Source organism: Heterodontus francisci, chromosome 36 (assembly GCF_036365525.1).
Source record: "Heterodontus francisci isolate sHetFra1 chromosome 36, sHetFra1.hap1, whole genome shotgun sequence".
In the NCBI taxonomy this organism is placed as follows: Eukaryota; Metazoa; Chordata; class Chondrichthyes; order Heterodontiformes; family Heterodontidae; genus Heterodontus; species Heterodontus francisci.
The window spans coordinates 7,309,091-7,331,218 of NC_090406.1; the positions used below are offsets into that span (position 1 = coordinate 7,309,091).

At 45.6% G+C, this 22,128-nt stretch overlaps 1 protein-coding gene across 2 annotated transcripts; it reads left to right on the top strand.

Annotated features, from left to right (window-relative positions):
• The first annotated feature begins 597 nt into the window (after positions 1-597).
• rfxank (regulatory factor X-associated ankyrin-containing protein) lies at positions 598-22,123 on the top strand. Of its 2 annotated transcripts, none has more exons than XM_068016075.1 (9): positions 598-711; positions 7,330-7,683; positions 10,155-10,268; positions 10,956-11,021; positions 12,461-12,561; positions 14,006-14,131; positions 14,918-14,984; positions 17,099-17,179; positions 21,634-22,123. In XM_068016075.1, the coding sequence occupies exons 2-9, from the start codon at positions 7,356-7,358 to the stop codon at positions 21,687-21,689; spliced, it is 939 nt and encodes a 312-aa protein (XP_067872176.1). In that variant the 5' UTR covers positions 598-711; positions 7,330-7,355; the 3' UTR covers positions 21,690-22,123. The 2 variants fall into 2 exon arrangements, with proteins under 2 accessions (XP_067872176.1, XP_067872177.1); XM_068016076.1 differs by having other exon boundaries at positions 622-669.
• The last annotated feature ends 5 nt before the right edge of the window (positions 22,124-22,128 follow it).

Sequence of the window (22,128 nt, forward strand, 5' to 3'; positions counted from 1 at the left end):
GATAACAGTACATTAGCTTATTATATAATTATCTCATAGTCAGGTTAATGGCATCTTCTGAATAATAAAACAAAGTGTTTGATTATTATCCCCCCCCAGTGTTGGCATTGGTTGCGTCTGATTGACAGATACAAGGACCCTGGGTGCTTGCTTGCAAAACACAAATACATTTGTTCCGTTAAACTACATTATTTTATAAATGCATTTTACATTATATTTGCATACTCTAAATAACTGCATTTAAAATAGCTTTTGGTAGTTTCAGATCGGACATTTGTTTTTAAAAACCTCATTTACCCCTCAATCTACCTTTATTTAAAGTCCCACCTCTGCTTGATTTTTATTGGTTGCAACATAAAACAGTTATGCTGATTGGCTTCTTTGCTGTAATTCATGACTGTTATCAGGATAGGTGGACCTGGTTTGGGGGGGGGCGAGGTGAAAAAGGGAAGTAAGCTTGGGGCTGTTGAGCAATGCACCAATTTAAAGATGTGTTATGTCTGTGGGGAAGGATCTAAGTTATATGGAATCATATAGATGATTTTGCAATAAAATGTACACATTAAATCTGCTCAATTGCATTGTGGGATATTTCAAGCTACTTTCACTTTTGGTAGGGAAGTCAGTGCAGTATATGAGCAGCCTGTTGAGGATCATTGCCTTTTATCAGTACGTTTTGTAGTTGATTGCAAAGATTCCTTATATGACAAGGTATTGTGCATGCATTTGAAAAATATATTTTAAAAAGTGCTTTAATTGGAACAATATTGGGCAGAAGGCTGAATGAATTTGGAATACTGTATTGAGATACATCATTTTTGGAATTTAGAGATGCATTTTGAGTTTCTGCAGTTATCAGCTAGTTTGCATGTTAAAAATTGTTACAACACAGCAATGTCAGATTTAAAAGCAAAATACTGAGGATGCTGGAAATCTGAAATAAAAACAAGAAATGCTGGAACCACTCAGCAGGTCTGGCAGCATCTGTGGAAAGAGAAGCAGAGTTAACATTTCGGGTCAGTGACCCTTCTTCGGAACAGTTCCGAAGAAGGGTTACTAACCCGAAACGTTAACTCTGCTTCGTTCCGAAGAAGGGTTACTGACCCGAAACGTTAACTCTGCTTCTCTTTCCACAGATGCTGCCAGACCTGCTGAGTGGTTCCAGCATTTCTTGTTTTTAATGTCAGATTTATATCTGAGTCATTCTGTGCTGTTGAGAGTCACAGTCTGCAATTATTTAGTAGAAAGTGTAATATTCTGATGAGTATTAAAGCTTAGTACTGAATGTGAGTCTGATGTTTAAAATAACGTGAGTTTATTGAACACGTCTTGCATCTAAGGTTTCCTGGCGTGGTTAATGGACAGAAAACAGAGAGTAGGATTAAATGGATCATTTTCAGGTTGGCAGGCGGTGACTAGTGGGGTAATGCAAGGATCAGTGCTTGGGCCCCAGCTATTCACAATCTATATCAATGATTTGGATGTGGGGATTAAATATAATATTTCCAAGTTTGCAGATGACACAAAACTAGGTGGAAATGTGAGTTGTGAGAAAGAAGCAATTACGCTTCAAGGGGATTTGGAGAGGTCAAACGAGTGGGCAAAAATTTGGCACATGGAATGGTTGGCTGACCTCCTTTCATCTATGAAAGATGATGGACACGCAGCAAACAATCCATTTAGGTGGGGTGTCTTCTCTTGGTGCACCTTTGCTGATGGCTGTGAAGGCCAATCCTTGAGAGGCAGTATCTGCCACAAATACTGCACATGAAGCTGCCAAGTGACGCTGTGAGTTGTTGTTTTTGATGTTGGTGCCTGTTTCCAAGCTGCTGTAGCAACTGGTCATCTTGGTAGTGCACACCAGTCCACAGGATGTGTTGCCATTACCCTCTTTCGCCAGCTAGTGACTCTGAGGTGCGATCGTCGACATTTAGGGCCTTCATGTCACACTTGCAAGCATCCTTGAAGCGGAGGTTTGGTCGCTGCACTGATCATCTGGCCCCGGCTACCTCACCATACAGAACGTCCTTGGGTATGTGACCGTCTTCCATCCTGCGGACTTGTCCAATCCACGGAAGTCGCCTCTGTTTGATTAGTACCAACACACTTGGGAGCTCAGCCTTTGAGAGGATTGCCGTATTAGTGATTTTGTCCTGCCAGGATATACCCATAATGCACCACAGACAGCGAAGATGGAAATTACTGAGCTGCTTTTCCTGGAAGCTCTAAGTCGCCCATGTTTCACAGCCATACAGCAAGGTGCTGAGAATACAGGCCTTATAAATCATCAGCTTGGTCCTAAGGGTCAGCTTGATGTTATCCCATGCACGTTTTGCAAGTCGGCCAAAGGTGGTAGCTGCATTCCCTCTGCGTGTATCGAGTGCTGCATCAAGGGACAGATTGTCTGTTACCGTGGACCCAAGGAAGCAGAATTTGCTAACCACTTCCACTTGGAATACAATGTGGAGAAATGTGAGGTTATCCACTTTGGTAGGAAAAACAGAAATACAGATTATTTCTTAAATGGTGAAAGGCTGGGAAGTGTTGAACTTCAATGGGACTTGGGTGTCCTTGTTCATGAGTCACTGAAAGATAACATTCAGGTACAGCAAGCAATTAAGAAGGCAAATGGTATGTTGGCCTTTATTGCAAGAGGATTTGAGTATAGGAGTAAAGATGTCTTACTGCAATTATATAGAGCCCTGGTGAGACCATGCCTGGAATATTGTGTACAGTTTTGGTCTCCTTACCTAAACAAAGATATACTTGGCATAGAGGGAGTGCAAGGAAGGTTCACCAAACTAATTCCTGGGATGGAGGGATTGTCCTATGAGGAAAGATTAAATAGACTGGGCCTTTATTTAGTGGAGTTTAGAAGAATGAGAGGTGATCTCATTCAAACATACAAAATTCTTACAGGGCTCGACAGAGGAGATGCAGGAGGATGTTTCCCCTGGCTGGGGAGTCCAGAACCAGGGGACACAGTCTCAGAATAAGGGGCGGGCCATTTAGGACTGAGATGAGGAATTTCTTCACTCGGAGGGTGGCGGATCTTTGGAATTCCTGCTCCAGAGTGCTGTGGAGGCTCAGTCATTGAGCATGTTCAATACTGAGATCAACAGATTTCTACATATTAAAAACATCAAGGGATATGGGGACAGTGCAGGAAAATGGTGTTGCAGTAGATCAGCCATGATGTCATTGAATGGCGGTGCAGGCTTGAAGGGCTGAATGGCCTACTCCTGCTCCTATTTCTTATGTTCCTCTAGAACTCTCCAGGAGACTCTGTACAGATTACATTACATCACTTCTTGTGATAATGCATACAATCTATTTATGTAATCTGCCCAGTAACAACTCAATGTCTACTCTATTACAATATACTACATCTCCCCACAAGTCTCTGACTTCTCTTTTTCGATTGATAATCGCTGTGGCGTTTTTACAAATCTGCCATAACGACTTCTTCTTTCCTTCGAAGGGGTTTGAGTCTTCTGGTTTGATCCTTATAACCTCTGCTTGTCTGCTCAATTGAAACTCTTCCATTAACATGAGATCATCCTTTGACTGTAGATGATTCGAAAGGGCGTCATCTAACACCCCGATCACAATCCTGTTTCTAATCAGCACTTCCCTTAAACTGCTGTATTTGCAATGCTCAGCGAATCTGTACAAGTCATTGATGAATGAATCAATGCTCTACCCTTTCTGCTGGGTACATTTATTAAATTTGGCACACTCCACGATGACATTTTTCCTAACATTAAAGTAAGTCCCGAGTGTCTTAACAACTTCTTCATATGTAGCCTTCTCTTCATCTATGCCTTGATTAGTGACGATGTCATCTGCACACTCCCCCATAGCATACAATAGCGTACTGACCTGCTCCTTGTCTGGCTTCTGCGTGAGACTCGATGCAGTACGATATCTTGAAAATCTCCGGAACCATCTCGGCCATGCCTCGGCTTGGTTCGGTCTAGTGATTGTTTTGAAGTTCTTTGGTAAAGTCAAAGATTACTCCATCTTTTTTAGTTTACCGCTGCCACAATGTAATATTTTGATAACAGACTTAGTACAGAATGTACAAGAGTCTGATGATTAAAATAAGGCTGCGTTTAATGACAACGCAACCACCAGGTGGCGCTGCACTGGCAAATGCGCAAATGCAGCCTGTTCAACTAAAACGTCACAGTCAGCGAGGTTCAGGCAGCTGCCAGGACTAAAGATGGCGCCGCTCAAATAATCACACAAAGGCAACGTAAACACATGGCAGCACACAATGGCCGGAGAGATCGGGCGGTGGGGGAATGGCCAGAGAGATTGGGTGGGGTGGGGGGGGCGGAATTTCTGGAGAGATCGAGTGGTGGGGGGGGGGGGGGGGAAATTGGCGCAGAGAGTTGGGCGGGGCGGGGTGGGGGCTGGAGGAGAGGGCAGGTGGGGGAGAGCACACCCGCCACCACCAAGGTCAGTTTACATAATCTGCCCAGTAACAACCCAATGTCTAATATATGATATTATACTACAGAAAGCTGCTGAAGAAGTGTTTTGAAAGGCATCTGCAGGCCTGATATTGTTGACGTAATATCACGAGTGAGGGGAATGATCACAAAGCAGAATGTCAAATCTTTTAAACGATGCTGAGACTTTTCAGCCTCAAAAAGAGAAGGCTCATAGTGGTGTAAAAAGTGTCCTCTGGTCCTTGTGTTAAAATCCCTCCATGCCCCCCTCCCCCACCACCATTTTTCTATAACTGCTCCTCCAGCTCTGGCCAATTGTGAATCTCCCTTGTTTTTCACCCCACTGTTGGTGGCTTCAGCTGTCTAGACGCTAAGCTCTGGAATTCCCTCCTTAAACCTCTCCACCTCTCTCTCCTCCTTTAAGACACTCCTTAAAACCTACTTCATTGACCAAGCTTTTGGTCACCTGACCTAAGCTCTCTTCCTTTGGCTTGGCGTCAGTTTTTTTGGTTACGTTCCAATGGAGAGCCTTTGGACATTTTACTATAGAAAGGTGCTGTATAAATGCAGTTTGTTGCTTAATGGATAGGGAAAGTATTCCCATCACAACGCTACCAGATGCACAGTGAGAACTGGACAAGGACATCAGAAAATATGGGGCAGATGCCCGGAAGTCTTTCCTACACAGAGAAGATTGACAGCTGGAACAAATTGCTAGGAAGCGTGAATTCACTTAAGTTACAAATTGTGTAATGGGAACATAGAAACAGAACAGGTTGAGAAAGTGGTTAATAAAGCATACAGGATCCTGGGGTTTTTAAATCGGGACATAGAGTACAAAAGCAAGGAACTTATGATAAATCTGAATAAGACACTGCTTTAGCCTCAACTGGCGTATTGTGTCCAATTCTGGGCACCACATTTTAGGAAGGATGTTAAGACATTAGAGAGGGTGCAGAAAAGATTCACGAAAATGGTTCCTGGGATGAGGAACTTCAGTTACGTGGATAGACTGGAGAAGCTGGGGCTGCTTCCCTTAAAGAAAAGGTTGAGAGGAGATTTGATAGAGGTGTTCAAAATCATGAGGGGTCGGGAAAGAGTAGATAGGAAGAAACTGTTCCCATTGGCGGAAGGATTGTGAACCAGAGGACACCAATTTAAGGTGATTGGCAAAAGAAGCAACAGTGACACGAGGGGAAAACTTTTTTACGCGGCGAGTGGTTCGGATCTAGAATGCACTGCCTGAGAGTGTGGTGGAGGCAGATTCAATCGAGACCTTCAAAAGAGAATTGGATAATTATCTGAAGAGAAAAAAAATTGCAGGGCTACAGGGAAAAGACAGGGGAGTGGGTCTGGTGAGTTGCTCTTGCAGAGAGCCAGCACAAACATGATGGGCCGAATGGTCTCCCTCTGTGCTGTAACCATTCTATCTTTCTAGGAGGAAGCCATTTCGCCCCTCAAGCTTGTTCTGCCATTCAATAAGATCATGGCTGATCTGTGAACTACCTCCATACACCCATCTTTGCCCCATATCCCTTAATACCTTTGGCTAACAAAAATCTATCATCTAGCATCATTTGTCATTTGCAGAAGAAAGTTCCAAACTTCTACCACCCTTTGTGTGAAGAAGTGTTTCCTAATTTCACTCCTGAAAGGTCCGGCTCTAATGTTTTGACTGTGCCCCTAGTTCTAGACTAACTAGCGGAAATAGTTTCTCTCTAGCTACTCTATCTGTTCCTCTTAATATCTTTGAAAACATTAATCAAATCACCCCTTCAACGTTCTAAGTTCCAGGTAATACAATTCTAGTTTGTGTAATCTCTCTTTGTAATTTAACCCTTGGATTCTGGTATCATTCTGGTAAGGGAAAGCGGTGAGAATTTTATGCTGGAAAGATGAGGTGAAATAGGCAGGAAAGCTTTCTTCATTCATACAAAAGCTTGCATTTATTTATTTTAAAGAGTGACATGTAACACTTTAAACCAAATTCAATGAATATGACAAAAGGGAAATACTGTGGAGGCAGGAAATCTGAAATAAAAACAGAAAATGCCGGAAATACTCAGCAGGTCTGGCAGCATCTGTGGAGATGTACAGAGATAACGTTTCAAATCAATGAACAGGATTCTAGTGAAAGGTCATCGATCTGTAATATTATCTTGTTTCTCTCTCCACAGATGATGTATGACCTGCTGAGTATTTCCATCACTTTCTGTTTTTATTTCAGATTTCCGGCATCTGCAGTATTTTGCTTTTGTTATCTGTTTTGGTGATGTTGGGTGAGGGATAGATATTGGCCAGGACACGGGGGATAACTCCTCTGCTCTTCTTCGAAATAGTGTCATGGGATCTTAGAGGCCAGACAATGCCCTTGGTTTGATGTCTCAACTGAGAGATGGCACCTCTGACCACGTAGCACTCCCTCAGTACTGCGCTGGTAGTGTCAGCCTAGACTATGTGCTTAAGTTTATTATGTTCTCAAGTTCCTACATTATAACAGTGACAGCACTTCAAAAGTACTTCATTGGCTGTAAAACGCTTTGGGACATCCTGAGGTCATGACAGTCACTATAGAAGCACAAATCTTTCACTTTTTCTCAAGTCCCTGAATTGGAACTATGAACCCACAACCTCTGACTCAGAGGTAACGGCGCTACCAACTAGTTGACACTTGAAGGAGATGTACGCTATTTAACTTGTGTTATGCCTGACCTGGAAATGCTCAATTATGACAGTGACTCCCAAAGAAATGTTGGGGAAGGGGTGGGGGCATATCTGAAATGCTTGCTGAACACAAAAATCTATCAATACTACTATTACCAGAGGGTATTACAATATGTTACTACAAATTCTTGTTTTCTTGTTTCCATAGTACCATTTCAGAACATACGCAGCAAAATGGATGAAGAGGAAAGAAGTGACTACCAATGTGAGAGTGGAACCATAAACGTTGTGGAAGGTACTGGTAGGAAAGAATTACATGATGAACCACGGCCATGCAATAATGGCAACCACGATAGGAGCCAGAATACTTTTTCAAATAAGACAGCCAAGAAGGAACCAGCAGTAGAGGCTGCACCAAGCAATATAATCCAGATAAACTGTGCAACTCTGCAGGTCAATGATCACTTAGAACAAGTTATAACACTCAATGTTGGGAGCACTGAAGAACAGGAGCAAGATCAAATGACCTCTGACCTTGAAGCAGTTTCTATACTATCCAATGGTAAGTCGCAAAGAAAGCACCTTGGCGAAAGGTAAGAGTGGAGTCACGCAACTGATCATTAATGCCAGAGGATGGAGTTCTAGGAAATGGCAGGAGGAACTAGTGATCTTCAGGTTTGAAATACTTGTACCTATCAGGAAAGACCAAACAGGCTGGGGCTCTTTACTCTGCAAAAGAGAAGGCTTAGGGGGGACCTGATAGAGGTCTTATAATTTATGAACAGGTTTGAGAGGGTAGACATAGAGATGTTTCCACTTGCAGGCAAGACCAGAACTAGGGGACCATAAATATAAGATAGTCACTAATAAATCCAATGGGGGAATTCGGGAGAAACGTCTTACCCAGTGTGCTGTGAATGTGGAACTTGATACCACAAGGAGTAGGGAGAGGGTGGCACAGTGGCGCAGTGGTTAGCACCGCAGCCTCACAGCTTTAGCGACCTGGGTTCAGTTCTGCGTACTGCCTGTGCGGAGTTTGCAAGTTCTCCCTGTGACCGCGTGGGTTTCCGCCGGGTGCTCCGGTTTCCTCCCACAGCCAAAGACTTGCAGATTGATAGGTAAATTGGCCATTGTAAATTGCCCCTAGTGTAGGTAGGTGGTAGGAGAATGGTGGGGATGTGGTAGGGAATATGGGATTAATGTAGGATTAGTATAAATGGGTGGTTGTTGGTTGGCGCAGACTTGGTGGGCCGAAGGGCCTGTTTCAGTGCTGGATCTCTCTATGGCTCTATGACTATGACTCGAAGGAGTAATTGAGGCAAATCGTGTAGATGCATTTAAAGGGAAGCTAGATAGACATTAGGTAGAAAGGAATAGAAGGGTATGCTGATAGGGTGAGATGAAGCTGGGTGGGAGGAGGCTCATGTGGAACATAAACGCCAGCACGGACCTGTTGGGCCGAATGGCCTGTTTTTCTGTGCTGTAAAATTCTATGTAAGGAGTTGAGATAATCTTAAAGTGGTAGGTATGATATTTAATGATATAGAAAAGGTAAATCTTGAACAGTACTTCAGATTAAACTCTTGACAGTAAGAAAGGGAGCGCAGGTTCAAACTAGTGAAGGGCAGATTTACAACTCATGTCTTAGGGTCTTCACACAAAGAGTGGTCAACCCGTGGAATGGAATCCTGGGAAAGGTAGCAGAGATAAAGAGGGGGAATTTAGGCAATAAAATGTGCCATTTTAAATCAACTGCCACTGGCGTGGACTGGATGGGCCGAATGGCCTCCTTCTGTGCCATAAGTGGCTCTCTCTCTTCTGAGATGGGAGTGAAAATCGGGAGAGATGTTTAACGGCTGGCTGATTTGATAACACCCATTTAAACTGTTGTCCAAAGTCAAAACTAACCCCCGAAACCCTGGGATCATTTAAGAAACGGTTGTATGTTGCCATAGGGAGATAACGAGTGTCTTTTTGGTTCAATGAACATTTGTATTTCTCTTGCAATAATCAACAATGAGCATGTTCTGAGTAACTGGAAGCTGTAAGGTTTTGGCAAGTTTGTGTCAGCATGCAGTGACTGAATGATGTCACTAGTATGTGACATATCATCAGGTTGGCTATGACCCTGGTCTCACTCAATGCTAAATGGGGATGGCCAGGGATATGTCAGGAGTTGCATATGTGTTGCAGACTTCCATATCCCTTCACCGTCTGGTTACTGCTTTAATGGGAGCTTTTATCAATGTGGACGACCATCGCTATTAAACAGAATGTTCATCCAGAAGGTAGCTAGAGCTGCTTCCAGTGTTGGATTCCTTGCGATTCTGCCTGGAAGCTGCTTTTGCATGGAGCTGGTTGAGCACAGAACAGGGTCAGCTGTGATGCTGACTGTAGGTGAATAGCCCACTGATGTTCACTAGTCCAAGTTTGCATGTTTAGAGTCACTCCTTTCATGAGGTGAGAGTGGATACTGGCAAGGTGTGAACCCTGCCCCTCCCCCATACAGGAAGAGAAGAGGGGAGAGATTCCTGGGATGAGAGGGTTGTCCCGTAAGTCGGCTAGGCCTATATTCTCTGGAGTTTAGAAGAGAGGGGATCACATTGAAATGTATAAAATTCTTAGAGGGCTTGACAGGGTAGATGCCGAGAGGCTGTTTCCCCCTGGCTGGAGAGTCTGGAACTAGGGGGCACAGTCTCAGGATAAGGGGTTGGCCATTTAAGACTGAGATGACAAGAAATTACTTCACTCAAAAGGCTGTGAATTTTTGGAATTTTCTACCCCCGAGGACTGTAGATGCTCAGATATTGATTATATTTAAGACAGAGATCAGTTGATTTTTGGATACTCAGGAAATTGAGGTATATGCAGATTAGGCGGGCAAGGAGTTGAGATAGAAGATCAGCCAGGAATGGCAGAGCAGGCTCATGAAGCCGAATGGCCTACCCTTGCTCCTATTTCTTATGTTCTTATCTTCTTATGTTACAATATTCTAGTTGTAATAACTGTTATGGATGGTTTCTGTTTCCCCAGAACCGTTACCATTTTCACTTCCAGAGAAATCCAGCGCTGCCTATAAGTACGCCACGACACTCACGAACAGACAGCGAGGGAACGAGATCTCATCGCTCCCAGCAAACCTGGACAGTGAGTACCCTGGCTTGAAGTACTTGTTTTGACATGCAGTCGCTGTTGTAATGTAGGAAACACAGCAGCCAATTTGCACGCAGCAAGCGTCGCAAGCTCCCACAAAACAGCAATGCGATAATGACCCAGATAGTTTTTTTTGTATTGATGTTGGTTGAGGGATAAATGTTGTCCAGGCCACTGGGGATAACTCCCCTGCTCTTCTTCAAAATAGTGCCTTGAGATCTTTTACCTCCACCTGAGAGAACAGACGGGGTCTCGATTTAATGCCTCATCCAAATGATGGCACCTCCGATGGTGCAGCACTGGGAATGTCAGCCTAGATTTTGTGCTCAAGCCTCTGGAGTGGAGCTTAAACCCACAATCTTCTGATTCAGTGCTACTCACTGAGCCATGGCCTACAGCCATCAGAGGGATCAATTACTCATATTACCCTTCTGGGCTGGACTTGTGCCTGAATCTGAGAGGAGAAAGGTCCAGTGGAGAAGAAATAATAACAGAAAGTGCTGGAAATACTCAGCAGGTCAGACAGCATCTGTAGAGAGAGAAGCAGAGTTAATGTTTCAGGTCTGTGATCTTTCATTGGAAAGAATTCAGATCCATTTATACAATTCGGAACCCGCACCTCTTCTTCCACTAGACATTTTGTACTCAACGTGACAAATGCTTTTCTTGCTCCTTTTACAGCACTATCGATACACCAGCTAGCTGCTCAGGGAGACCTGGCCCAACTAATGTCACATCTTCAACAAGGTGAGCAATTCAAATTGAGCTCGTCTATTGCCAACTCTTCTTCATTGGGCTTGTGTGGTCTCCTAGCAAATTTGATTCTATTTGTTATTCATTCTCGGTATGTGGGTGTCTCTTGCATTTATTACCCATCCTGAGAAGGCGGTAGTGGGCTTTCTTCTTGAACCAATAGTTGCGGCTTCAGTGCATCTGTTGAGCGGAGTTAAAAGTCAACCACGTTGGTGTGGGGCTAGGGTCAGGACAGCAAGTTTCCTTCCCTAAAAGACATTAGTGAACCAGTTGTTTTTTTTACAATAATCCAACAACTTCATGATCACCTTTACGAACTCCAACTTTATGCTTAGTTTTTTTTTCAATTGAGTTTAAATTCTTAAACTGCACTGTTGGGATTTGAACTCTCATTCTCTGGATTCTTCGTCCAGGCCTCAGGTTTACTCTTCCAACAACGTGCAGTGGTTAGCACTGCAGCCTCACAGCTCCAGGGACCCGGGTTCAATTCTGGGTACTGCCTGTGTGGAGTTTGCAAGTTCTCCCTGTGTCTGCGTGGGTTTCCTCCGGGTGCTCCGGTTTCCTCCCACATGCCAAAGACTTGCAGGTTGATAGGTGAATTGGCCATTATAAATTGCCCCTAGTATAGGTAGGTGGTAGGGAAATATAGGGACAGGTGGGGATGTGGTAGGAATATGGGATTAGTGTAGGATTAGTATAAATGGGTGGTTGATGGTCGGCACAGACTCGGTGGGCCGAAGGGCCTGTTTCAGTGCTGTATCTCTAAACTAAACTAAACTAAACGTGATCAATACACTACCCTAGCAATTCAAATGTACATTAATCTGACACTGAGCCACTGATTCCTATATTCTCTGGAGTTTAGGTGATCTTATTGAAACATAAACTTTTTAAGAGGGTTTGATAGCGTAGGTACTGAAAGGCCATTTTCCCCCGGCTGGAGAATCTAGAACTGGGAGTCAGTCTCAGGATAAGGGGTTGACCGAGATGAGGAGGAACCTTGTCACTCAGAGGGTTGCAAGTCTTTGGAATTCTCTACCCCAGAGGGCTGTAGATGCTCAGTCGCTGCATATATTTAACACTGAGATTGCTAGATTTTTGACAGGTATAGATATTAAGTGATAGGAGCAAAGGCGGGTCAATGGAGTGAAGTGCAGATCAGCCATGGTCTATTTGAATGGCAGAACAAGTCTGAGGGGCTTAATGGCCTCCTCCTCATAAATCTGTGTTGCACACTCTTTCTCTCTCTTTATATCTGCAATCTCAATGGCCAATAGGAATCATGTGATGCTCCAATCATAAGTGTTGCTCGCTAGCGATGTCACCTGACACGGCGAAGACAATGGTGTGGGCAGGTTTGATGGGCCGAATACTCCAGTCCTGTTTCCTATAAAAAGCAGCAGCTCACTCACGCACTCTCTTCCATTTTACAGGGAGCTCATTGCTGAATGTACCGGATGAGCGAGGTTTCACTCCACTAATGTGGGCAGCAGCATTTGGGGAAATAGCTGTTGTGAAGTTTTTGCTGGAGATGGTGAGACCAAGGGAACATTTATCAGGTTTTTCACTGCACTGCTTTCAAAAGGCAACCTTATCCATTCACAGAGGAGGTGCAGACGATTGTAATGCTGGGACTACTTAAAAAAAAATTGTTTTGTGAAATTTTGCGCCCATTAATTTGAGACACTGAAAACATTTGGCCCTCGGATAAGAAACGCCTCATTTAAAATTCTCATCCTTGCTTTCAAATCCCTCCATGGGCCTCGCACCCCGAACCTACCCCACCATCCCTCTCCATTTCTCTAGTTCTCCTCCAGCCCTACAACCCACTGAGATATCTGCACGTCTCCCATTCTGGCCGCTTGAGCATTTGAATCTCTCCTCCATTTTTGAGGCTAAGCCTTCAGCCGCCACGGCCTTAAGCTCTGGAATTCTCTTCCTAAACCTCTCCACCTCCTTTAAACTCCTTAAAACCTCTGCCCTAACATGACTCAGTATCAAAATTTGTTTGGTAACGCTCCTGCAAAGCAGCCAGGGACTGTTTATTATGTTAAAGGTGCTATATAAATACAAGTTGTTATTGAAGAATAGAACACCTTCCATTTCAGGCAAGTGTCAGTATTAAACAGTCCCAGCTCAGGAACAACAGGGGTTAGATACAGAATAAAGCTCCCTCGACACTGTCCCATCAAACACTCCCAGGACAGGTACAGCACAGGTTAGATACAGAATAAAGGGTCCCCTACACTGATTGAGGTAAACGATCAGTGTGCCAATATTATTTTGACAGACACCTCCCTATAAGGGGCAAGGAGGGAGTGTTGGGAAAATCTCTCAATTTTTGCTCCTTCTCTGCAGAAACATGCCCAGCCTGTGCTCGGTGCTGCCCCCACAGCCCAACAGCTGGGACTGTTGATCTCAGGATCATCTGTGTGCCACTCCTACCTGTCATGCTGCCCATCAGATAGAATTAAACTGCCTGTCGTTGGCTGTGCTAACATTGCATTGCCAAATAGCAATGCCTGGAGTCCTGCTGAAGTAGTCAGACCAAGGAGGCCCCAGGCTTGTTTCCAGTCCAGGAGCCACAGTAGGAGCACTGCAGTTGACCTCAGCATCAATGTTAGTGAGCATTGTAATCCATTATTATTAATAATAGTTAATAATCTAGTGAACCCACTGGACCATCTACCCGAGAAAACTGTGGGACAGGATTGAGTTCTGTTGTGAAGCCCTACACAGTTGAATAGCTAACCGACTACTCAGTGTCTGGGCACACACACGGATAGACAAAGGATAGCAATCGGATGAGGATCCAGGACTCTGTCAGTGCCCAATGGAACTTTACATCACGAAGAGAAAGGAGGTAAAAATTTGAGAAGAATCCCAACACATAACTAATCCAGATGAATAAACAGAATGTTTTGAGTGAAACTGCTTACTTGAAGCCCTGGTGTCAGCCCAACTTGCTCTTGTGACAGGGGGCTAACCCACACACTCTGGCGAAGGAGCGAGAGAGCACGCTGTCGCTGGCCAGCATCCAGGGATACACCGACATCGTCCTGCTCCTCCTTGACCATGGAGTGGACGTCAACATTTATGACTGGGTAAGGTTATATTCGAGCTAAACTGCCAGATCTTTATGCCTTTGGCTTTTGTGTGGGATTTCTGGGGGGGTGCAAGGGAATTATGTTGCTGTGGGACGCCACCTTCAAACAACGAAGACTGTTAAACATTGTCTTTGGGCCATGCATATTAAAATTACAGTAACAGTAAATTTAAAGTCCTTCGGCTTAAAGGCCTGCTACCCGACCCGAAGGGACCCGGCGACATGTGTCAGGTTCGGGTTTGTGGGGGTCGGGTCGCTCTTCCAGGTCCAGCTTGTGGGTCAGGTTGGGTCGGGTCGGGTCGGGCGTGGGAAAAAATGGAGGGTCTCGGGCCGGGTCGGGCTCAGGTCCAATGTGGTTCTTTTAGGGGTTTTTTTTCCTGACTTGAGCAGGCCTTTACTTCGGCTACTCCCCAGGTTAAGATAAAACTGTTTGAATCTGCCAATACTAGTTAATGAATTTAATGCTCTGAGGAGGGCAAGCACCAAAGTATTTGCGTGCCAGATATGGTCAGAGATATTACATAGAATGCACAGCCCAGAAACAGACCGTTTGGCCCAATTGGTTTATGCTGCGTTTATGCTCTACATGGGCCTCCTCTCACCCCTCTTCTGTTAATCCCATGAACATATCCTTCTATTCCTTTCTCCCTCATGTGTTTATCTAGCTTCTCCTTAAATGTACCTACGATAGCCCATTGGGCCATAATTGGGAGACCTTTGTGTTGTATCTCTCTTTAGACCGTTATACTGAGCCTGTAACAAGCTATTTGTGTGCTCTCCCCAGAATGGAGGAACTCCCTTGCTGTACGCAGTCCATGGAAATCATGTAAGGTGTGTGGAAGCTCTACTGGGTAAGTCTAAATCGGTGGCAGTGGGAGTGTTGTACTTGTACTTGTAAAGCACTTCACTGTCACAAACTAAAGTGCTTTCAGAGGGAGTTCTCCCCCTGTCCTGACCAACATTGCTCCCTCAGGAAACATAAATTAAAAGCAGATTAAGTGGCGACTCATTTTGTTGCTCTTTGTGGAACAGGAAAACAGAGATTACACTCCAAAAGTAATAGCGTCAAATGTTGCATGGGAATGCAAATTTGAAGTCTGCAGATGATACAAAACTTGGCAGGGTAGTAAGAAACGAACAGGATAGTCGCAGACTCCAGGAGGACATAGACTGGTGAAACGGGCAGACACATGGCAGATGCGGTTCAATGTGGAAAAGGGTGAAGTGATGTACTTTGGAAGAAACAACAGTATAATCTAAATGGTACTATTTTGAGGGGGGGTGGGGGGGGCGGGGGTGCATATTCAGCAATCCTTCAAGGTGGCAGGGCAAGTTGCTAATCATAGCAACTTGTTAAGAAAGTGTATGGGATACTTGGCTTTGTAAATAGGGCCATTGAATATAAAAAAAAGTCATGTTAAACCTTTCTGAATCTCCATTTAGGCCTCAGCTGGACTACTGTGTACAATTCTAGGCCCCGCACTTTAGGAAGGATGTCAAAGCCCTGGAGAGAGTACAAATGTGGTTTATCAGGGTGATACCAAGGATGATGGAGTTCAGTTATGTGGAGAGATTGGAGAAGCTGAGATTCTTTCCCTTAGAGCAGAGAAGGTTAAAGAGAGCAGAAAGTGCCGGAAATACTCAGAAGGTCTGGCAGCATCCGTGGAGTGAGAAACAGAGTTAACGTTTCAGGTCTGTGACCTGAAAGGTTAAGGAGAGACTGGATGGAAGTATTCAAAATTATGAGGGGTTTTGATAGAGCAAGTAGGGAAAAACTATTTCCTCTGGCAAATGGATCAGTAACCGGAGGTCAAAGGTTTAAAATAATTGGCGAAAGAACTAGAGGGAAATGAGGAGAAATTTCTTTATTTGGAGGGTAGTTATGATCTGGAATACACTACCTGAAAGGGTGGTGGAATCAGATTCCATAGTAACTTTCAAAACGCAACTGGACATGTACTTGAAGAGGACAACTTTGCAGGACCGTGAGCGTGTGAGAGAGAGAGAGTCAGGCCAAGGTGGTTGAAGGTTTGTCCACGAATGGTGAGGGAAAGGGAAAGTGGAGGCCTAGAAGCTTGGAGTCAGAGGAAGAGTGTGTTGGGGTAAGGGCTACCAACCCTCCAGGATTGTCCTGGAATCCCCAGAAATTAAAGATTAATCTGCAGGTTGCAAGCAACACCCAGAAGAAAAATCATAGGGGCATTAAAAAATAATACGCAAGGAAAATGTTTGGATGTTTCTTGACTGTCAGTCAATCGGGTAATGAAGAGCCTGTTCACTTTCCAATTGAGCATTGGAAGGCGGGGCACCGCAAAGATAGACATGTTGGATGACCAATGGCAGAAGTGTGGAGGTGGGGGTGGTTGAAAGCAAGTCATGTGATGATACCTCCAGGAATACATCCAGCCAGAGTTGGCAACCTTAGTTTGGGAGGGAGAGGGTTGCAGATAAAGGGCAAGGGAAGGCCATAAACAAGGCTTTGAACCTGTTGGACAAGAACCAGTATAGAGCAATGGGGGTCTGATGTAGACTGATATGGAATAGGATGCGTGTGACAGAGTTTTGTACCAGTCGGAGCCTATGGAGAGAGTTGCTCCCCATGCCCCTCTATTCATTTCTCCAAAAACATACCTAACTTTCTCCTGATCCTTTTTATCCTGTCCTGCTTCAGTGAAGATCTCTGGTAATTTATTCCCTAACTCTACTACCCTTTGTGAAGGTTTTGTTGAACTTTATTCCTTACATTGTCATTTTAAACACGAGTTCCTTGGGATTTAACCCTTCACCATCGAAATCAATGACAATTCACTTCATAAATTTGAAAACATTGGATTGAATTCTTAATTTTATATGTTCATCCCAAATAGACTAATGAAGAGTGATTCCTAGAGGGTCTTATACCAAACATGCAGATTTATTTAGCTGTTGAGTTTAATGGTCATTCTGTTTCTCTCTCTTTCAACAGCTAAAGGTGCTGATTTAACAATGGAGGCAGACTCAGGTTACAGTCCCATGGACCTGGCTGTAGCCCTGGGTTTTAAAAAAGGCAAGTCGCGGCATTCCTTTCAGCTCATTGTTCATTGTCTTCCCACCACCCCCTCATCCCAAAGACCTCCCAATTTCCTTCCCTTTCTTCTGGAAGAATCCAACTCATGTCACCAGCTGTCCAGCAGCTAAGGGTGCATCTGCGGTGGTTTGAAATGGAGGGGAGGGGGGGGGGGGGGGGGTGCGGGGGGTGGCGTCAGGGTTGCTCACCTTGCCCCCTCAGCTGAGATGCCCCACCAATGGTCCAGGTGAGAACAGACAGGTCTGGGCCGAGATTTTGTTTTCCAAAATATACTTTATTCATAAAAATCTGTAAAAAAAATACATTACAAAACAGTTTCAAACAGCACCAAGTCAAAAAATACAAACAGTGCAAAGGAGATCAGTTTCCTTCAATGCAGGAGTGAGTTGGTTCACCACCCTTCCATTTCATTTTTCATGCCATATACATTTTACAGCAAACAAATATTTTCTGGATACAGTTCGAGGGGTTTCCCATGGATCCAGCCCCTCAGTTCAGCTTGCTGGGGGGGATCTTACACTGTGGTCTTTCCCCATTGAGCCTTTGCTGCGGCTGCCCCAAGCTTTAGTGCGTCCCTCAGCACGTAGTCCTGGACCTTGGAATGTGCCAGTCTGCAACATTCGGTGGTGGACAACTCTTTGCGCTGGAAGACCAGCAAGTTTCGGGCAGACCAAAGGGCGTCTTTCACCGAATTGATAGTCCTCCAGCAGCAGTTGATGTTTATCACGGTGTGCGTCCCTGGGAACAGCCCGTAGAGCATAAACTCCTGTGTTACAGAGCTGCTTGGGATGAACCTCGACAAAAACCATTGCATCTCTTTCCACACCTGGTTTGCAAAGACACATTCCAGAAGGAGGTGGGCAACCATCTCTTCCCCACCACAGCCACCTCGAGGGCATTGTGCAGAGAGGGTGAGACTTTGGGCATGCAGGAAGGATCTGAGGGGAGGGCTCGTCTCACCACCAGCCAAGCTCCATCTTGGTGCTTGTTTGAAAGTTCTGGTGATGAGGCATTCCACCAAATGACTTTGGCAGTCTGCTCGGGGAACCATCCGACAGGATCCACCATCTCCTTTTCCCGTAGGGCCTTGAAGACATTCCGTGCTGACCACTGCCTGATGGATTGGTGGTCAAAGGTGTTTTCCCACAGAAACTTTTCCACGAAGGATAGGTGGTACGGCACAGTCCAACTGGATGGAGCGTTCCACGGCATTGTGACCAGGCCCATCCTTCGCAACACTGGGAACAGATAGAACCTCAGCATGTAGTGACACTTGGAGTTTGCGTACTGGAGGTCTACACACAGCTTGATGCAGCCGCACACGAAGGTAGTCATCAGGATGAGGGCGACGTTGGGTACATTTTTCCCGCCCTTATCCAGAGGTTAGAACATCGTGTCCCTCCGGACCCGGTCGATTTTAGATCTCCAAATAAAGCGGAAAATGGCTCGGGTGACCGCCAAGGCACAGGAGTGGGGTATGGGCCAGACCTGCGCTACATACAGCAACAACGTGAGCGCCTCGCACCTGATGACCAGGTTCTTACCCACAATGGAGAGAGATCGCTGCTCCCACATGTTCATCTTATGGTGTACCCTGGCTACTCGCTCCTTCCAGGTTTTGGTGCACGCCCCGGCCCTTCAGAACCATATCCCCCGCACCTTCAGGTAGTCTGACCAGACGGTGAAGGGGACAAAGGATCGGTCAGCCCAGCTCCCAAAGAACACGGCCTTTCTCTTGCCATGGTTAACTTTGGCTCCCGAGGCCAGTTCGAACTGGTTGCAGATGCTCATCAGTCTGCGAATGGACAGCGGGTCCGAGCAGAAGACGGCGACGTCATCCATGTACAGGGAGGTTTTAACCTGAGTGCCTCCACTGCCTGGGATTGTCACCCCTCTTATGCTCGCATCCTTCCTAATAGACTTAGCAAAGGGTTCAATACAGCAAACAAACAAGACAGGGGAGAGAGGACAGCCCTGTCTGACCCAGATTGGATTGGGAAACTTTCTGATTCCCACCCATTGATTGAGACTGCGCTACTGATGTTTGTGTAGAGCAGTTTGATCCAATTGCAGATTCCCTCCACAACCCCCATTTTGGAGAGCATGTCCACCATGTATATGTGTGATATCCTGTCAAAAGCCTTCTCCTGGTCCAGGCTGATGAGGCAGGTGTCCACCCTTCTGTCCCGTACATAGGCGATCGTATCCCTGAGTAGTGCGAGACTATCAGAGATCTTCCTGCTGGGTACAGTACAGGTCTGATCAGGGTGGATCACCAACTCCAGAGCAGACTGGACGCGACTGGCTATGACTTTTAACAGAATCCTGTAGTCAGCATTAAGCAGCGAGATGGGCCGCCAATTTCTGATTTCTGCCCTCTCCCCCTTCCGCTTGTAAATGAGGGTGGTGATGCCTTTCCTCATGGATTCTGACATGCTACCGGCCAGGAGCATACTCGCTTATACTTCCAGCAGGTCCGGGCCGACCCAGTCCCACAGGGCCGAATACAACTCAACCGGTAAGCCATCGCTTCCGGGAGTTTTACTCGTCTCGAAGGACTTGACGGCCTTTGTCAGCTCGTCCAGAGTTAGCGGCTTGTCCAGTCTCTCCCTCATGCTGTCATCTAAGACCTCTGTGATAGATGACAGGAAGAACTGGGAGGCTCTGCTGTCTGTGGGCTTCGCGTCGTACAGCCCAGCATAAAAGGATTTGCTGATCCTTAGTATGTCGGACTGCGAAGACGTTACCGAGCCATCCTCTTCCTTCAGGCTGCTGATCACTGAGCTCTCTCTGTGTATCTTTTGGATGAAGTAACGCGAGCACGTCTCATCCTGCTCAATGGAGCGGACTATGGACCGGAAGATGATCTTGGAGGCCTCCGTGACAAACAGCGAGGCCTGCTGGCTCTTCACCCATGGAGGTCCTCCTTGACCTCGACCCCCATTGTCTGCAGCCGGAGCCAATTTTGCATACTTCTCTGGAGTTGGGACATTTCTCTCTGTCTCGCCCTCTGAACACCTTTGAAGATATCGAACGTCTTGATGGTCTCCTTGATCGCCTCCCACCAGTGAACTGGAGACTCAAAGAGGGGTTTCACGGTCATCCAACCTTTGTGATTCCTTTTGAGTTCCTCAACGTTCTCTGGGGTTAGCAGTGTAGCATTGAGCTTCCATATCCCCCTGCCAACCCGCTGGTCGTCCTGTAAGTGACAGTCAAGCCAGTAAGGCAATGGTCGGAGAAGAACACCGGCTTGACGTCGGTGGATCTGACCGTGACAGCATGGGACACAAACAGGAAGTCAATCCTGGAACGGGCAGACCCGTCCGATCTTGACCATGTGTATCTACGCTGCGCTCTGTCTGCAGGTTTGCTGACGACATTGTGCAGTTTGGCATCTTTCACTGTTTCTATTAGGAATCTGGATGTAGCGTCCAGTTTGCTGTCGTCACTGTCGGATTGTCCAGCTGCATCGATGATGCAGTTGAAGTCACCACCTAGGATGACCGGCCTGGACGTCGCCAGCAGCAGTGGGAGCTTCTGGAAGACGGTCAGCCGCTCGCTGCATTGAACCGGGACGTACACGTTGATCAACCGGAGTGGAGCATTGTTGTACATTACATCTGCTACGAGGAGGAGACCGCCCACCACCTCCTTAAATTCGGAGATGGTGAGGTTACCTCCCCGCAGCAGAATACCCAGGCCGGAGGAACTGGAATCATTACCCCCTGACTAGATCGATGGCCCGTGGGACCACCATCGCAACCATTGCCTGGGCCAAATGAAGTGGCGAGATAATCAACCAGGGCTTATCCCTTGGCTCCTGTCCAGTTCCGGAAGGGATGTGTGTGGGGCGAGGGCACTTTAAGGTTTGAGGTGGTCGTGATTGAATAACCAACATCAAATGTCAAGGCTCACACATTAAGAATGACTACCAGTGTGACTCTCTTGGGGGGGTGACACTGAGACTGGAGTCTAACATGAGCGTGTGTTGCCAGCCTCGTCAGAACTCTTGTGGTTGGGAGTGTTTGGGAGTGGGGGTGGGGGTGGCTAATTTGAATATGTTAAAACTAAGAGTGATAAGATTTTTGTTAGGCAAGGTTATTAAGGATTATGGAACCAAGGCAGGTAGACAGAGTTAAGAGACAGATCAGCTGAATGGCCTACTTTGTCAGTTCTCCAGGAAAGGGGAGAGGAGGAAAAGGAAAGTATAGGAACATAAGAATTAGGAGCAGGAGTAGGCTATTCAGCCCTTTAATAAGATCATGGTTGACAGTCCACCTCAACTCCACTTTCTCCACCCTATCCCTTGATTCTCAGTATCCAAAAATCTATTGTCTTGAACATACTCAATGACTGAGCACAGTGCTGGATAATTACAGTGTTTTTGTTACTCGTTTTTAAAAATCTTTTTCACATTGTTACTTGTGTTTTAGTCCAACAAGCTATTGAAAGTCACGTACTGAAGCTGCTTCAAAACAACAAAGAGTGATCAAAAGGTGCAAGCAATGGAACCGGCCTCAGGCTTCAGAGGAGCCAGCAAGAAAACACTAGTCAGGCTTTCCTTTCGTCCTCAGCCGACCTGAATTTTGCAGTATGGAGCTAATTGAGAGCAGCAGAAGTTTTTGAGGCCTACTCCAGCCTATCTGTTACATAAAATAGTCAACAGGCTTTAGGCCTACAAGATCATAGGAAACAGCTGGAAATGGTTTCTAATGAATGGCAAACCAAACAGGCGGACTGGTCCCTGATGCAATAGTAACTGTTGCAGTAAATTGCTCTTTAAATTGGTGCTGGCATCGGAGTAAACCGCACCAGTCAGTTTGGGGTTTGTCTGGGAGTGGGCGGTCTGCAGATTTCTAAAATGTAAACAAGACATTTAAAAGTTTATTTTTTTAATATAATAAAAAGTTGATTTTTTTTCCAGTTCT

Excerpts from the sequence above, each read along its gene's own strand:
- rfxank (XM_068016075.1), top strand. The coding sequence starts at position 7,356 with ATGGATGAAGAGGAAAGAAGTGACTACCAATGTGAGAGTGGAACCATA. Across the intron at positions 7,684-10,154 it reads AGTTTCTATACTATCCAATG|AACCGTTACCATTTTCACTT; the intron begins GTAAGTCGCAAA and ends CTGTTTCCCCAG. Across the intron at positions 14,985-17,098 it reads GTGTGTGGAAGCTCTACTGG|CTAAAGGTGCTGATTTAACA; the intron begins GTAAGTCTAAAT and ends CTCTTTCAACAG.